The sequence below is a fragment of the Ambystoma mexicanum genome, chromosome 6q (assembly GCF_040938575.1).
Source record: "Ambystoma mexicanum isolate Mex_15411 chromosome 6q, UKY_AmexF1_1, whole genome shotgun sequence".
NCBI classification, from domain to species: Eukaryota; Metazoa; Chordata; class Amphibia; order Caudata; family Ambystomatidae; genus Ambystoma; species Ambystoma mexicanum.
Window position 1 is genome coordinate 153,708,561 of NC_090937.1, and position 18,694 is coordinate 153,727,254.

The following is an 18,694-nucleotide window of genomic DNA, read 5'->3' on the forward strand; positions in this document are numbered from 1 at the left end:
AGAAACACAACTGGCATTGGATGGGTACAAATATACATCTTAGACACACCAGAAATCTGTTTAGGAAACTATTTTAAAAATTGTATGTACTATTATGACTTTCAGCAGGGTATAAAGGCCTGCTCCAGTTTTGTGAGATATTTTGATGTCGCTGAGTTCCATACTAAAGCACAATTACTAGTGGTGTGTGTTTTTTAAACTGGAACATCAGATCACAGTTTAACTCACTGTGCTGTCTTGAAAGTCCAGCAGCCTGTCTGTGCTTATTTATTTTTTATTTATTTTTACATTTTTGACAACTCCCAAACCCAGGGGTATCACAGCATTAGTACAGCATAATTGTGGGAAGGCAGGTACAATAAGAGGTCGATACAGAGATAGTTCTTATTGAGACTTGTCAAACAGCCATGTTTTGGTTCGTTTTTTGAAGGTAGTGAAGGATTGCTCATTGCGGATATGAACAGGAAGAGTATTCCAGACGGCGGGAGCGCTAACACTGAAACGTACTCCTCCAGCTCTTTTTTTCTTAAAGTGCGAGGTAAACAGTGAGATACTAGAGTTAGATGTAAGCGAGCGCGTGGGAGGCTTTACAGTAATGCAGTTGGTGAGATACTGGGGCATCTTTGTGCCCACAGTGATGAGTGATGGAGAGTGTTTTGAATTCTACCTGGGCTTTGATGGGCAACCAATGAGCTCCACATCTAGCTGTGGCGATATGGTCAGATCGGTGAGAAGTTGGAGTTTCAGCATGTTGGTTTGGAGTAGTTGGAGTTTGAGCATGTTGGTTTTGGAGGTGTTCGTGAGCAAGACGTTGCAATAATCGAGTTTGGAGAGGATCAATGCTAGAGGTACTGGATGAGGCAAGCCCATTAACCGGTTGTTTCATATTTATGTCGGCTTTGAGATAGACCCCTAGGGTTTTTACAGATCAAATGGTACATGTTATCCTGTGCGAGGGCATGTTAGCTCAGAAGCCCCCATCTTTCATTTCAGGTAAAGGTAGACCTTTAATTTTGATCTTGGCTGGCTTTACAGAGGGAAAGAATTCTAGATAAGGCCAAAAGGCGGCGCACAGACATCTAAAACATATTGGCCAAGAGACTACCATTTTCCCTGCGCCTAATGGCTGCCAGACAGTAAGGACTGTCAATCATCCTGCAACTTTGCCAGTCTTAAACCAATAATTTACAGACAAACTCTGCAAAGTAGGGATAAAACTGTTGAGCTTCTCTTTTATGGCAGGGTGTTTGAAGCAAGGATGGCCCAAACTACACAGGGTACATTTCAGCCAATTCTGCGCTGACGGCAGAATCTTTAACAAATAAAAATGTGGTATACATATTGAAGGTGGCAATGGATCGAAGCAATATTTTAAAAGTACCTTTTACGGTTACGATTGTGACAGGGGCAATTTCTGGAATATGTCCAGGGGTATTTCAGAAATAACACCGCTGCTGGTGAAAACCCTGATTTGGGTGGATTTTTTAAAATACCACAGCTCCCGGTAATAACTGCCGATGGCTGTATTCAACAAAAATGTCTGCCCAACTCATAATAAATAACGCAGTGTAATTATTACCCTTCAACCATCCAATGGTATTACCACAATCACATTTAAATTTTTTTTTGATAAATACATTTTTTATTGGTTTAAGCAACAATCACAATAAACAAAACAAAATAAAGGCATGCATCTTACTAACAATAGACATATGACTTGAACATGGCTACCATCACAAGAGTCCTACATGCGCACACATCATTATATTGCTCAATTACCTCCCTTGGTATGTCAGGAGCTACTAAGTCCTTTGCTCCTCCCATCTCCTCCACACTTTGGAGGCTTTGGCGGGGCAGCCTCTTGCATTGTAAATCCTATGCTCAACCATTGCACATGTGCCCATATCGGCAGCCCATTGATCCAATGTCAGAGAGTCTGCAGCGTCCCATTTTTGCGGAATGTTTAATTTTTCCATACATCCGGGAGGCCCAGGGCTGACACGAATTTAGCTAATTCTGTTGGGGTAATCTGGTTACGATGCCTGATGTGAGTGCTATCCATATTGTTACACATGACATCATTGAAATCGCCCCCCAGAATCCACATGTCAGGTTGATGCTTCACCATAAGGGCAGTTAGCTCGTCTAAGAGTGCCTCTCCCAGGCCCGGCGGAGAGTACACCAAAGCAATGGATAGCGTTTCTCCCCAAAGTGTACCAAGGACCAACACATAACGACCCCTAGGATCTTGTTCCACTGTCAGTGGTATGAATGGAACGCGTTTGTGTACCAGGATCAGAGTACCCCTGGATCCCATTGTGTATCCCACGTGTAGAGCGGAACGATAATTGGTTCTTCGAAAGAAGGTGCAGTTGGACCCTGCTAAATTTGTCTCGGTTTACAGGGCAAGATCAGGGGATTGCCTATTCAAGAACTGCGTGACAAGCCACTGCTTAATCCGGGAGCCCATCCTGTTCACCTTCCACGTGAGTAGTTTGAGGGTTCTAGGGCATTCAACAGGTGATGGTCTGGATTGTGTGAGTGCCATGCATAGCATGGGATACAGGGTTCAAAGGATCTATGTGGTCCAGGAATAGAAACAGTGTACAGCTATTGGTCGCTACAGGGATGTGCTGCCGGTAGGGGGTAGCATGCGACATTGTATAGCAAATGGTGTGATTGATTAGCCTTGTAGGTATGTGGTATGTCTGCTATGTAAGTATGTAGTGATATAAAAACAATAGAGAACAATACAAACGTCTTCCCCCCCTCCCTATACTCCACCCCAACTCGAAGTACCTGTCGCCCGAACATCGCTGATACTCAGGAACTAGAGCGTCAGCATAACACAACAACCAGAAAAACAACAATTTTGCCCTCGGTCCAAACAAGGGATGGTGTGTCCATCCCCATCTCAATTCTGAATACCAACGTGAATGTGCTTGTGGCCGTATACTCATACGGTGGGGAATGGCACTGCACTTTGTTTTGAAGCACGCTTGCCCTTAGCAGTCCAAATCTCGGTCTTTTTCTCCAAAGTGAAAACAGAATATACAGCCGATGTGAATAATGATGGTGTGGCGAAACATGAACTGCACAGTCAGAGAACACTCTACAACTCACACTTTAGCCTCACTTAAATATTTGATTGAAAGAACAACTTACCGATGTTGCCACGTTTAAATTATAATGGCTTGCTGGAGAAAGCTGTCCGTGTTTTTTGAAAGGGCTGATATACTTTTTGGGTTTTTCTTCCGGTCTGAATGGAAAAACATAGGCAGTTAGAATAAAAAACACATAGCCATACTGGTCTGCAAGGTTGCAAAACATCAGGGACGTCATTTCACCAAAATGCCAGGGCTAGCGCAAGTGACATCACACGACCCTGGACCCCATGACATCACAGGAAGTGATGTCATTTGACCCCAACAGAAGTGATATCGCGGGAAGCAATGGAACACGACCTTTCACCCGTTGACAAAACAGGAATGTGGCATCACATAGCATTGTACACTACGCAAAATATGGTTACGATATCACTATAATGTGATGGACATTTCATACAAAAATGGATCGCCATATGTATCGTTGAGATCAGTGTGTATAGGCCCATATTACCAAATTACTGTGAATGCAAGCAGGCGTCCATGACCAGTGATAATGATGTGTTATTATATAGCACTTACGGTTAAGCGCTTTATATAGAAAAAATATACGCCCAATATCACCCAACCTGTGTTGGTATTCATTATCGACCTCAGAAGGATGAAAGGCTGAGTTGAGGCGTTTAATAACAGAGTAATTCAGTGACTCACTCCCTGAAGTGTGCCTGAAATAAACCTTTAATGAGTCTAGAAATTATTGTATAGAATTCCAGAAAGACACATTATTTTGTATTCCTATTCTTTCTTATTTATGGTCAGTGCGGAAAGTGTTAGACTTGTGGCACTCCTGTTGTTATTTTTCTTCTGTTTTTTAAGGGGCCTGACCAAGAAAGCCAGCCACTCCTCAAGTAAAGCGCCATATGGTGCTGGCCACAGCCCAGGGGCTGGCAGTAAAAAAAAAAAAGACAAAACATTTTTTTTTGTTTTTAGTTGCGGCATGAGAGACCACAGAGGTCGCAAGGGAGACTTCAGAGGTCACAGTTGTGACCTATAGCGACCCCTAAATGACATCCCTGCAAAACATGCATGCTTAATATACTGGCTCATGTCAATAACAACACGGCCTGCAAGCAGGTAAAGAAGTGTCCTGCCATTTGGCAGACTGCTATTTATTACTATAGAATACAATGCAACAGATGATATCCAGGCAAATCACGTAACATACTCCCAACGCACATACCTCTGGCTTCATGAAAGTGTCATGCTGGCATGTGTAAGCGATTGCACCCTACAGCGGGAAAGCTTCACATAGCAAATGAGGGTGCTAGGTGGAAAAACATATGCCTGTCCGTCTCTAGGGCACGTTCACACGTGCGATCGCCTCGAAAAAACGAATGACAAAACAACGAGGCTGAAAATGCAGAATTTATTTAATCGAATTTTGTTGTATTTTTGCATTTTATTTGCAATAGATGGATGTTGGGTTATGGAATAAAATAAGAAAGGGGGCTATTGCAGGAGGGCGGGAGGTCTCCCCTGCATTAATAATCGAAAAGAATTGCAGAAAAACCCATTCGAAATTCGACTAAAACAAATTTGGCATTTTCAGCCTTGTTTTTTTAAATTCGCTATGTTAACGTAGATCTGGGTCTGAAGTTGGGCAGATGGAAAAGCTGCTTAAGTGCCAGAACCTCAGAGGAGCTAGATGGTGTTAAGGCCCTGTGGCCTTCAGGAATAAGGACACACACCAGGGAGGAATGCACACGTTTTTCTTTATTGCCGTACAAACAGAAACTGAACTTTCCTCCTCTCGTGGGCCCCCTCCTCCTTCCCACGTCATGGGCCACGTGACTCGGTCCTTGTCTTAAAGGGACACAGGCATGGTAACAACACCCCCGGACAAATGTCCTTACTTCCCTTCAGCATTCTTCGACCAGGCGGAGAGGCCTCCTGATGGTTCTTTGCGGACGGGTAGTGATGTCCCCATTGAGGGACACCTCTGGCCCATTGTTCGCCCCTCCTAAGTGACGACTCAGTGGTCCGGGAGGAACCCACAGATCGTCTCTGAGTTCGCGAGGTTCTGGCCCAGGATCAAGAGGCGGAGGTCTTTCATCCTCTCTCTTAACAAAATGTTTGCTTGTTTGAACAATAAACTATTCCATGTTATCTCTTTCGTGAAGTCTGCGGCTGTCACCATAGTCCCTTTCACAGAGGTGACATGAAGGGGGTTTGGGGAGTTGGTCTTTCTGGACATGGCTTGCTGCACCAGCACTTCATCCCCTACATGAAACTCTTTTGGGCAAGCTCCTCTCCTTTCGTCTGTCTCCCCCCGAGCTTTTTCTTTCTGCTCGGTGTCTCTCCTGATGACTTCTTGGTCTGCTTCTGGCTGGCCCAACGGGTGCCTCACAATGCGGGTACAAACTGGATATCTCATCATCAGCTACGCAGGGGTCTTGTTGATGGCCTGATGAGGTGTACTGCGGTAGTCCCACAGCCGTCGACACAGTGCTTGATGGGGATACGCGCCTTTGATGCAGGCTCTTTGTAGGGTCTTTTTGATGGAGGCCATGAATCTCTCAGCCATTCCATTGGCCTGGGGCCAGCAGGGTGTGATCTTCTGATGGGTAAAGCCCATATGTTTCGCAAAGGTTGCAAACTTGTGGCCACTGAATGGCAGGCCATTATCGGACTTGATTGTGTTGGGGATTCCCCATTCGCTTACAACCTCATCGAAGATCGCTGCCACCTGAGCAAACGCTGTGAATGATGACTTCTTCACTATTGGGAATCTCGAATGTTCATCTATGAAGAGTAACAGATATTCTCCCGAAGTCCACGGCCACCTTTTCCCACGGGTGTTCGGGGATCTGCGTTGGTTGGAACGGGATCGGGGCTTCGGCCCTCGCTGTGCACTGGCACTCTATGCAATTTTTCATCCACCGGTCAACCATGGCATCCAGGAATGGGAAACCGACATGGCACCAGAGTTGCCTTTTTGTGTTGTCCGCGCCTTCGTAACCCTCATGGGCTGTTTTGATAACTTTGGACCGGAGGGTCACTAGGATGACTAGTCTGCACCCTCCCAGGAGTATCGTTTTGTCCTTTTCGCCCAATTCCGTTTGTACTTAGGCTAGCCTTTCCAATTCATCTCTACACACCCCCAGATGGTTCATAACTGCGCAGCGGTAGTCTCTCCACCTATTGTTCTCTGTCAGGCTGATCGCCAAGACCATGGATGGATCTGCCCGTGAAGTCGAGGCTACGGTCTTGAGCGAGATAGCCAGTGGAAGTGCATTCAAGGTCACGTAGTTTATGTACTCTGTATCACCCGGCCTCGGTGGGGGTTTGCACGCTGTATGTCTCGATGGGTAGTCTGCTGGGTTGTTCTCACCCCCAGGCCTGTGGATGGTTTCAAAGTCATATTCTTGAAGCCTGATGCCCCGCCATTCAATCCTGGGAGGAATATTGGTCCTGGGGTTTCCAAATAGTGACAGCAAAGTTTGGTGATCCGTGATGAGGGTGAACCTCTTTGCTATTATGCAGTTGTGGAAATGCTTGCATGCCCCCACGGCTGCCAGGCTCTCTTTCACGGGCTTTGAGTAGGCCAACTAGGGCGGGGCCAAAGCTCTGCTGGCATAGGCCACTACGTGCCTGGGGTGAACTTCTGTCCCATTTGTCTGAGCTAGTATGGCTCCTAGCCTCACAGGGCTTGCATCTACTATGATTTCGGTGTGCCAGTCTGGATCAAAGTAGGCAAGTCGTCGGGCTTCCGCCAGGGCCTGTTTGATGGTGTCAAAGGCTCCTTGGCATTTAGCTGACCATGCAAATGGGACATCCTTTTGTAATAGTCGTCGTAGCGGCTCGGTGATAGAGGTTGATTGTGGGATATATCTGGCACAGTAGCCTGCCATTCCTAGAAATGATTGCACGTCAGCAGCTTAGCATGGCTCGTGCAGTTTGAAGATGGAGGAGACTTTGTCGGGATCTGGCGTCATGCCATCCACAGAGAAAATATCTCAGAAGAACTTCAGCTTGGTCTTGCTGAATCGACACATGCTCCTTGGACGGCGGCACACCTTGCACGCAGGTCTGTGACGTGTTCTTCCTTTGACCTCCCAAAAACAAGGATATGGTCACTGTAGTTTAGTGCCCCCCGCACTGGCCTGATGACTTGCCTGATGGCATCCTGGAAAATTTCGGCTGCCGACGAGATTCTGAAATTTAGGCATTTGTACCGGAAAAGGCCATTGTGGGTTGCAAAGGTGGTAATGCCTCTTGATTCAGGATGAAGCACCATCTGATGATACCCCTAGTTGAGGTCAAGTTTGGAGAAGAGCACCGACTTGTTTAACTGGACGATCATGTCTTCAATGCGTGGTCCTCGATACCGCTCTCGCTGGATGGCAGTGTTGGCCATCCTCATGTCCACACAGAGTCTCAGGCGACCCCCTTCATTTGGCACAATTACTAATGGTGAGATCCACGGGTCGGGCCTGTGGCCGGTTCGATAATGTCATCCTCCAGTAACTGGTTGAGCTCGTTTGACACAGCAGCTTGCAAATGAAAACCTACTCTCCTCGGGTGCTGGGGAATAGGTCGGACTGACATGTCTATGTACAGTTTGACAGGGGGACCTTTCATCATGCGCAGACCTTTGCACAGGAGCGGGAATTGTTTCATGATCATGTCTTTCATGACGGGGCATCCGGATGACTGATCTTCCCGCATGTTGCAGACTTGGCCCTTCACAACACTGGTAGGAGCAGTCAAACGGATGGTGTCACCTTCCTGGATGTGAATGTCAATGAGTCCTAGGCAGGATGCCGTGCGATAACTGAGTAGACTTCTTCCTTTGGTCGGGCTTCGGATCATGTGAATGATTGTGGTGGTTGACAGCTCTTTATCGATGAGCCAGAGCTTGAAATATCAAATGGAGTGTAGGGGGAGGCCGGCCCCCCATTGGAAGATCTTGGATATGGTTTGGGCCAGTGGCGGCTTGTCAGGGATTTGGAGGAATTCTTTCTCTCCCATGATGTTCACGGTGGCCCCTGAGTCAACCAGGAAACAGGTATGTCTGCAGCATATCTCCACTGGGGCTCTCGGTGCCTCTCTGGATTCTCTCTCATCCATGATGAGGTTTACATATTCGTCTTGAGAATAATGATCGTACTGGTCGCTCTCATATCCCAGACTTTGGGGTGCCGCTACATTCTGGCTTTGGTGTGGCTGTGATGGTCCGTCATTCATCTTGAATTTGTGGGTTCTGTTCATATATCTCGAGTTCTTGAGAGTCGTCTTCGGGGTAGTGGTCCTCTATTACGCTCACGTATTATCTTGGCCCTTGTTGATATGGGCGCATCTGGTATGTCGAGGTTTGCAGGGTCCGGTTGTATGACCTGTACTTTGGTGGCTGTGGCATGCACGGTGTGGGGAAGGGCCTGCCTTCCCTACAGACTGATTGGAAGTGGCATTCTCTGCCACAGTTTCCACACCTCTGGGTGAGTGTGGGGCATGTTCCTGAGTGGGGAAAATGCCCACAGCGGTAACATTGCCTCTGTATTCTGGGGGCTGTTTGGTACACACTCCAGTGTTCTTAACCCCAGATCTTGGGTTGCCTGGATAGACCACGGCAATAAACTCACCTTTGTCTTTCCTGAATGTGATGTTACCTGACATTTGGGTTGATTGAATGTCCACCCTCTCGAAGATTCTGGCCATTTCACTGACTTCTTCGATGGACTGCGGTTTCTTGAGTAATTGCTTCTTAAGAGACTGTGATAGGCATCCCTCAATAACCCTTAGACGAATGGCTTCATCGAACGGGAAGGCGTGGAACTGGCAGTGCGCCCCTTTAATTCTCAAGTGGGTGACCAACTCGTCAACTGTTTCATCCGCACTCTGGGTGCATTGATTAAACACGTATCAATCATAGTCTATGTTGGGCTCAATTATTAGTCCTTTGTTAAGAGCTGTGATTAGTGCTGCGAAACCGGGCTGCTCCTCTGTGGGTTTAGTCTTAATGAGTGTCTTGATGTCATTTCCAGCCATGTTGAGGAGCATACTGCGTAGTATTGGAGAGTTTTCCTCACCCACTGCTGTAATAAAGTTATTGAAATCTCCTAACCATACCACCCACTGCGGGCCTTTCTCTCCCTGCGGTGCCATGGAAAATGGGGGTGGCCTGCGCCATGCAGTGGATGTAGAACTAGTAGGTGTGTGAGGTATGGCTTGTGGTTGTAGAGCGGGAGCAGGCGGTGAGCTCACAGTGGCACACAGGGTGTTTGGGTGTCTACGCCGCCTGGAATATGGCTCTCCGTCGGTTATGGGTGTTAGCACCCCCTCCTGGTGGCGGCTGGTAGTGGAGAAAACTGTGTGGAGGCAGCCAGTGGAGCTTACTCCAGTCCTGAGACCTTGGAAAGGAGGGGCTGGCTGGGCCCAGCTTGCAAATATGGGCAGTGGAGTAGCAGCATGTGTCTTAGGGCCTGTAGCTGCTTAGTGAGGCCTCGCCGGCTGAGGGGAGGTGGGCCTCGCACCAGGAAGATGTACGTGCTCCGACACGTGTGAGGACCTAGACCACTGGCGGATTGCCGCACAGGAGTGTTTTCCTCGTCTGCGTTGTCCGGAAGGAGGAGATTTGTGCTGGCTGCACGAGGAGGAGGAGGGCGAGGGACCCAGGAGCGGGTCTCGCTGTGGCCTGGAATCGCGGGAGTAGCCGTGGATGCAGCTTGTGGATGGCCGTTGGAACGGGCATGTGGAGCGTGATCACTCACGTGTCACTGTAGGAGGACCCTGGTGTGCGACGGAGTCCGCCTCATTGCCAGTTGTTAAGGCCCTGGGGCCTTCAGGAATAAGGACACATACCAGGGAGGAATGCACACGTCTTTCTTTATTGCCGTACAAACAGAAACTGAACTTTCCTCCTCCCGTTTGCCCCTCCTCCTTCCCACGTCATGGGCCAAGTGACTCGGTCCTCGTCTTAAAGGGACACGGCATGGTAACAGATGGCAGATTCCAGAGTCTCAAAAGTGCAGAGTCAAAAAAGCACTGAAGTGCCAATCCTTGGTGGTCACCTGTCAGATGATACTGGAGACTTTTGAAGAAGAGACTCAAATGCGAGTGTGGGGCCCTGCATCTCACCAACGGTCAACCGGATCCTTGCTGGGCTGAAGATGGGGAGAGATGGAATCTCAAGTTCGAATGTGATGTTGGACCCAGGCACTTTCAAAGCATGCACTTTATTACTCTTGTAATCTAATACTGCCACAAACAGGACTCTGGCATATTCTCAGGTGGCTGGAACCGGTGCTTCAACATTCCAAGGCTCTCTTCTGCCCCCAGTGGTCTTACTCAACTTACCCAAAGGTCACAGAAGGCCAGCACAGTTAGTTCTGAATGTACAACATATTTGAGCACAACACATCTAAATAGGCTTCGCAAATAGGACCTGAACTTTCAAAGACAGGGACATATCAGGCTGCTATCACAAGGATGTATATTAATGACACTGTGATAAAATGTGGAGAAATTGAATGGAAACTTCTTATATATTCATTGTTTATTGTTTACTTGTTAGATGCCTATACAGCAAGTAAATACTGTTTCACAAGGGAGTGAAACACACTACAAAACACAAAAATATTAAAAATAGTGGAGGGAAAAAGGAGAAAGGACAAACCTAATATGCCTTGTGAGTATTCAGAACATGCAAGTGCAGCAAGGAAGAGGGAAGATGGGGGAAGTGCTGGAGTGTCCGTGCTCGTGGGTGAGGCACAGATAAGTGCATGGTAGAAGTGCTACACGACAAGTGTGGAGAGTGCTACACGACCTGGAGCCGCGATGAGTATAAGTACAAGCCTCCAAGGCGGAGGGAGTGCCAGGGCAAGTGCTGAGGGTAGACAGGAGCTGGGACGATTGGGTGTGGGATGTCAGGGGCCCAGAGGATGCATGAGGGCCCAGGACACCAATCACAGCAACTGTGAAATTAGCAGAGGAGAGAAGAAAGGAAGGAGGAGGTAAAGAGCAAAGACTTCAGGAGCTTCCGGAATTTAAGAAAGTCCTGCTCAAGGCACAGAGGGAAGGGCAGGCTATACCATAGGAGGGAGCCAGCGGAGGAGAGCGATTGACCACCTACCCTCTATTTAGCGAAAGACTTTACACACAAAGAGTTGGTGCCAGTGGAACGCAGAGGTCTAGAGGGAGAGTATTTAGTGAGATAAAGTTGAAGATAGTGTGGTCCACCGGCCCAGACAGCTTTGTGCATGATGCAGAAGGATTTGAAATGTAATCCGTGCAGCAACCGGGAGCCAGTGAAGACTTTTTAGGTCAGGAGAGATGCGGTCCCTGGGCTGAAGGCCAATGATAAGTCTGGCTGCCCTATTCTGGATTAGCTGCAGGGGTCGCAGAGTGGAAGAAGATAGATTCAGGAGGAAGCTATTGCAATAGTCAAGCCAAGAGAGAACCAGGGCTCGGGTAACATTGAGCCTCTGGGTGAAAGTGAGAGAAGGGAGAATTCCTTTGAGAAGGAAGAGCTGAAAGTGGGACTTCTTGGCAATGTCCTGAGTGTGCGAGAGGAAGGAGATAGAGGAGTGGAAGATGACTTCAATGTTTCTGGCTTCCGAGTGCCAGGTGATACAGACTGTGGCAGTGTAGGACAGAAAAATAATGGTGAAGGCAGAGAGAAAAGAAGCCGGAAACAAACTACACTGCCGGAGAATGCTGGGAGGACATGTAGGCATGCATGGCCTGACAGCAGGAACATGTGGCCTCTGCTGAGAAGTACCAAGAGCGAGAGTCAGAGGAGGAATGTCAGATGGAACGCCCATGACAGCAGGATCCCAATATGTGAAGCCCGTTCATAGAGGACTGTTGGCAGAGGAAAAGAAGTGGTGGAAGGTGGACTCCGTATATGCAACTGCATCCGGCTGCATGCCGTTATCAGCCCAACCAGCTGAGGCCTGAAGTATGAGTTAGCTCAACCCATCCTGTTGCCAAAAGGAACATGCACCATACTGAAAGGAACTGTTTATTTGACGGTACAAGGTGTAGGTCCACTGTCCCATAAATGCTGTGCAGGGAATCAAAATGGTGTGGTGCCGGTAGTGACGGGCAATGCAAGGCAGTGAATGGTGGTGGGCATAGATGGGTGCAGTAGGCATGAGAGGATAGTGGAAGTGGAGAGAACAAGTCAGCAAAGCAGATAGGAGAAGAGAGCAAGAGGTGCAGTCAGGAGGGGATATCGGAGATGGAGAGCGGGAGATGGGAACAAAAATGGGAGGAAAGGGAAGGTGGAGAGAAAGGAAGCATTTCAAACCAGAGAGAATGGGGAAGGCAGAAGGAGAGGCACAAGCCAAAGAAAACAGCAAAGCAGGGGATAGTAAACGAGTGGAGCAGGCAAGAGAAAGCGGTGAAGACTGAGAAACAGAGATACTGGGCAGAAGTAGTGAATGAAAGTGCTAAAGTTTAAAGAATGAGAAGGAAAGATAAATATGTCGCTAGAAGGCATCAGTGATTAAACGAACATAGGGGAATATATGCAGAGGAGTTAAAGAGGGGAGACAATGTGACAGGACTAAGAGAGAACATAATAAGAGTAAGAGAGGAAGAGTATTAAAAATATCAATATAGAGAATGAAAGTTTCCTGAAGGGCGAGAAGCCAGAGGGGAGGTGAAACTGGCCAGATCGCTGTGGAGCATTAAGGAGAAAGAAGTTGTAGGATGTAGGAAGCAAAGGGAAGTAGTACAGGAAGTTGACAAAGTAAGTATACCATAGCTAAAAAGAGAGCACCGGTTCACCTGTGCTGGTGAGGATTGTGGCGGGGCCATGTGTCAGTATTCCAGGGCACAATGCCAGAGCTCCGAGGGACCAATAAAATTTGGAGAAGGGTTCCCAACTGTAGCCAGGCCTGGAACGCACTCAGAGAACCTGCAAGTCTAGTACATAGAGAACACCAAGTAAAGAAGGCTCAGCATCCTGACAAAAGCAACAACTGCGGACCACCTAAAAAAGGCCTAGTATCCTAACTACAGCAACAATGACAGAAACCGGACTAAAGCAAGAACGATCGAAAAAAAAACATAAGAGAAGCGCAGGGAACAGTCGAATCCCCATTGACTGCGTGTGACTTCTGTTTGACCATCAGGAGGTGGATACCCAGGGAAGTGGGAAATGCAGTAATGGACTCTGGTCCTCAAACAAGCTGGAGCTGCTCCTTTTTGGTTTCACTATTGAAGTCGCCATAACATTTATTCTGCCTACTCTAACCCTGGGATATTTGTGTTGCAGAATAAATCCGATTTTCCAGAGTCCAGACTAATTTGTTAATCCCTCGGAAATGACAGCTGATTAATCTTAAAACACTTATAGGTCAGCACCAAATAGAGTTATATACTTTATAAAAGTCTCTGAATTAGTTTAAAGTTAATATTGTAGAATTGGCAAAAACAAATGTTTCAAAATAGGGCAACTATATGCACACCCATAAATTGTTCATGAACTTGTTTTTGAGAGGATGTGACCAAATACTGTTGTAGAGGAGTGACCGAATGCCTCTGCAGGAAGTCCCGCCCCCTCCCACCTATATGTTGGAGGCCTGAGATTGTGCCATGCTTGACACCAGCAGTTTTGACTATTCTGAGACAAATCTTCGAGCAAAGGTATCCACTAAGAAAACCCTATCAGACATACTCCTAAAGAGATGACAATAGTGTGGGGAAACAATGTTAGGAAAAAGAAAGAAGTGATCACAAAATGATATGTCAGGATGTTCACGCCGTTGGCCTCCTTTTCCCATGTTTTTAGCATGGGACAAGGCGGTACACTTGAGTTTAGCACAGTCTCCGGCTTCTCTAGCATCAGGATACCGTTCAAACATTAGCATCAGGGTCTTCCGTGCCAAAGCCTCTTTGCTTTTCAAAGTCTCTTCATTCAGAGGGCCTGATGCAACAAACAAACAATAAGTTCTTTTCCTCTTTCAGATTTTCACAAGTACTCAATTTCTTAGGCGATTCACTATTCACCTCGGATCCCCCTCAGCTGGGCTCAGATCCTCCCAACACAATGTTCGTAAATTATTTATGCATCCAATTTCCCGTAGGATATTCATTCTCGGGTGACTCACGGTTCATCCCAGATCCCCCTCAGTCAGGGACAGATCTTGGATCCCCTTCAGTCGCGCTCAGATCTCAGATCCCTTTCAGTTGGGCTCAGATACCCTTTAACATAATGTTCAATTAGTCTCCCTGTGCTGGGCTCGGACTAATTCCATATAATTTTTCATCAACTAGTGAAGACTTTCGAATGTGCACAGGGTTTAGCTTGAACCGTTGCAGGACAACTTTGATTTCACAATTCTTTATCACTCTTTACATTTGCCACCTTTCAGCTGGATAGCTAACAGAGACTTTGGCATGAGCACCCATGTAGTGCCGGACCACTCTGTCTAGGTTATCGTATCTTGGCTTCAAAGTTCAATCACTCATCTGCTGTTTAATTGTGTTTGCGTCGCTTGCCACATACGCTTCATACACTGTTCTCTTCAGTTTTCACCATACAATGTTGCTGCTTGCAACCTTGGCTTCAACACAGACAAGTCTGTTATCAGTCTCCCCAACTCACTGGCTGTGTTGACTTCACTGGTGCTGCTTTGTTGTAGGAGCCAAGGACAGTACCATGGCGGCAAACAATTCTCCCCGCCTTGACTATCGACGCGGGAGATCCCCGGGTACCTCTGACACACAATGCAGGTTTCTTCTACCTTGATTCCTGGTTTTACGTATCCTATTCTCAAAGGTTCATGAAAGTAACTGTCTTTCGTTGAAAAGGTCAAGGGCACTTCCCTCCTTACAATCCTCTTCGGATTTGCCGTCTTTCGCCTTGTATTAAACTGACCTCTTGGAACTGCTGCTTCCCCGTGTGCTTTGTCTTGCTCAGAGTCTGCTTTCGTGCTCCCACTTTTATCCGTGTGGGGAAGTGTGATGGAAGTCAGGTGTGTGTATTGGTCAATAATTGCCTGACGCTGCCTGACCATTGTATTGGGACATGTCAGGTATACAGCTTGGGTGTTGTTTTCTGTTATAGTGAGCTGTCTATGAGAAAGTGTTCGTGTTGGGAAAGGGGAGGGGGTTTGAGTTCCTAAATATCCTACCTTGCAGGATGGGGTGAAGGTGTTAGGGAAGGGGATACTGCATCTCGCCATCTGGTGTCCCACTTCCAATCACTGAAAACCCCTCACCCAGGTTATCTTCCCACACTGGTCCACCCCCAGGAACTGGATCCAAAAGCGATGGCCGTGTCCTGGCCACCTGGATGACAGATGCCCAGGGGCTAGTGGGTGAGACACCATCAGGCTGAGAAAGTGAGGTTGAGAGGGAGAGGTAGATAGAGAGAAAGAACGAGAAAGAGAGATCAGCATATGATACTTGATTTTTAACAAGAGATGGTAGAAACAATCACATCAGTATGGTTTTACATAGGCTGCATTGACTCTCCACTGAGTTACAGGCTCCGCTTAAACAGACGAGGACCGAAACCTTTGAATTTCTAGATAGCCAGCATAATGAATGGTGAGGGGTCTTGTTAGTCGTGGTCCAAAACAGATTCAGAGCCATGCCTTAAAATGTGTTCATTGCTGATTGCTCGCTTCTTGTGATGTCACCAGCTCCTTTTCTTGCTCTCTTTCATATTCCTTTGGGGACTTCCTATTTGTATTTAGAGGTAAGGATTGGCAATAGGTTTATTAGTATAGCCCCCTTTATTTTGACCAGACACTACTAGGACTGCGTAATTAATATTTGATGGTCGTAGCTTGCTCCAATATGTACATTTAGGATTAGATAGGCGTTTTTCAAACCCTTTTTTAAGTTCAATAAACACCCTTGAACTGTGATCACTTGTGTCTGCCTTACTGTTGATACCATGCCTTCCTTACAAATGCCACCAACACACTGAGGGCAAATTGTCCATACAGGGGACCTGAAGGGGAAGCAGATAGTCTCTGTTGGAAGTGGTGGGGTTCTGACAGACCTTGTAAGGGGACAGAGAACCAGGAATCTCTGTTAAGTGATAGTATTTGTTCGTTTTGTAATAAATGTGTAGGTTCAGCAGCACTGCTAACCAATCAGTTGCCAGCTCATAAAACTAAACATTGCCATGGTGATCAAAGTAGGAACAGTTTTTTTGTTTTTTCTATCTTTGCATAACCCATTCCAAGCAGAAAAGACATTATGAGAGACAAAACTGTGTCTATGCGCTGCAAATCAAGGATTTTAGAAAAGGAAAGTATTTAATTGTACTAACAATTTAATTGGTCCAAAATGGTATTCTTCATTTTTGTTTATCACTACCAGTATATATTTCGGACATAAGAATGTTACACTTGCACAGCACACTACCAAAACTTAGAACTAGCCATATAAATGATTTCCTGCTGATAGAAGGTTATCATTCCACAATGGGCAGTCTTGTACACTACTATTACTCTTTGGAAATACACCTTTGAACATAAAGAATGGGACCAATAGGACCAATTAAGTTTCCTGGCTGCTTTGCATAAAATCAAGGAGCCTTTTGGGAACATGAGAATAACCACATGTCCTTATATTTTACAAATATCTATCTGATAAAAGAGATGTATGCTTAAATCGCTAAGTAGATAACGCACACTGGTCTTCATGCTCATTTCATTTTACACAGCGCTCGCTCTAACAATAAGTTTGAAACTATGAACCATATATACTAAGTCGGACAATCTCATGTTTTGGATGGGACAATAACATGGTTGTGACATCTGTTACTCTGCTGGGTGTGGGAGTTTCCCAGAATTTTAGAAGAGAGAAAGCCTTGGATAATTATATATATATTTAGAATTTTGAAATAACAAAAGGAAATTAGTGTAATATATAATCACAGTAAATGTTGAGTTCAGGATATTCATTTCACTGTTTTTATAAAGTGATAAAATGTTGCCTACAGCTATGTCAGGGCGCTATAGTTTTTTAGGCTAGATGGTTGTTTGGTTATGCCGTCCAAGTTCGGTTTTGTCTGCACGCGATCTCTGGGAGGAGTGTGGCATTTCAGTTGGCCAAGATGAGTGATGTTGATTCAGAGAATCTAATGAGCAGGGGATCACTGTGGGTCACTGAGAGTTATGTTTCATCAAGACATCAGAATGCTGCAGTGTATGGTGAGCCTTGGTACAAGAAGAGATTGGGTAATTAGGGTTTAGCTGAACGAGTTTGCTAGCTGAAGGGTTGCCTGGAACAAAAAAGTTGTTTTAGTTCTTGCATGAACCTGTAGTACTTTACTTGGACCACATTTGATTGGTTCATATTTTTCTACAATTCTGAACATTGCAACCTAAAAGATTTCGGCCCAGGTTTTTCTGTCTGGCCAAAGGTTGGAGGACCAAGGCAGAGCACCTTGATCTCAAGTTTCTGTCCCAGGTTTGGTGGGGAAGAAATCTGTGCAGATGTGTTGGGCCACTGCCGGCTATGCCTTGTGTAGGATAAACTGACGTTTAAATTGATCATATCTGCTTTGGGACCCAAAGGCACAACTTCAGGATGGGAACTATGTGGATCTCGGGCGTAAACTAAAGTTTGATTGTTTACAACCATTTGACTTTTCGCGCCATCTCACACCCTTATTTCAGTAATTTCTAAATGTCTTGCTCTCATCTTCTCCAGTTTGTCTTAGACCATGATACCTTTGTGTGTAAATTGCCCTTATAAATGGTTTTAACATAACATAATATTTTTAATTCATAATCTCTGAAATGTTGTAGGCCAACACAGTCAGAGATTCAGTAGGCTAGGCATGGAAGTATTACTGCCTCAATTAGTTGAACTCAGTGGTTAGCTTGTAAGTAGTGTGAGGACATTCCCAAGCAGGCTGAGCTGGTAGTGTGTTCCTTTAACCACTGCAGTGACTTATGGGAGAATTACAAGACGTTTATTTTAATGGTAAAAGTATTATGTGGCCACTGCATTCACCTGTGCTACATAAGGATCAGAATCAATATTAACTATCAGCCTGGACTAATGCAGAGGTGCCTGAGTCCATCCATTGGTCACCTTAATATCTTACATGGCTCTGTGATCTACCTGTCAAAGTAGGTAAGTCATATATTTGATTGCCATATGGTTAATGACGGTCCACAGCCTCTGACTCAGGTTCAGAAGAAGAAGAGGGGAAGTGTACACAAATCTACCTGCTTGATTCTAAATACTGTGGGATTTTACTTTATCTAAACCTTAATTTTGAACTTGACATGAACATCTGGCTCATGAACCCACCTATGTTATTCATTGGACCGTGCATGCAAAAATGCTCATCTGTTGAATTGATCTTTGGTGTCCTTTTGTAAAGTGTGGTGGTTATAAATGTTTCTTGTTCTTATTTTTAGTTCTGGGTGATTGGCGGTCAACATCAGCAACAGTGGGGGGTGTTAACAAAGAGAGGTTCCATAAAGCACAGAGAACCGTGGTCTATGGAACCGCCTGTGTAGTGCATTGGCTGTCTGGAAAAGGCGCTGCTCGGTGCTGAACAGGTCTTGCGGTCAGATTCTGGCTTTCCGGTGAGCTGACTCGGGTCC

General features: G+C 46.1%; 1 protein-coding gene across 2 annotated transcripts in view; it reads right to left on the reverse strand.

The window, feature by feature from the left end:
- CDKL2 (cyclin dependent kinase like 2) overlaps window positions 1-18,694 on the reverse strand; it is a 510,980-nt gene that overhangs the window by 36,812 nt on the left and 455,474 nt on the right. For both annotated transcript variants that reach the window (XM_069630571.1, XM_069630572.1), the window contains exon 10: window positions 3,166-3,259. In XM_069630571.1, coding sequence (XP_069486672.1) covers window positions 3,166-3,259 — 94 coding nt within the window. The remainder of the gene's footprint in view (window positions 1-3,165; window positions 3,260-18,694) is intronic.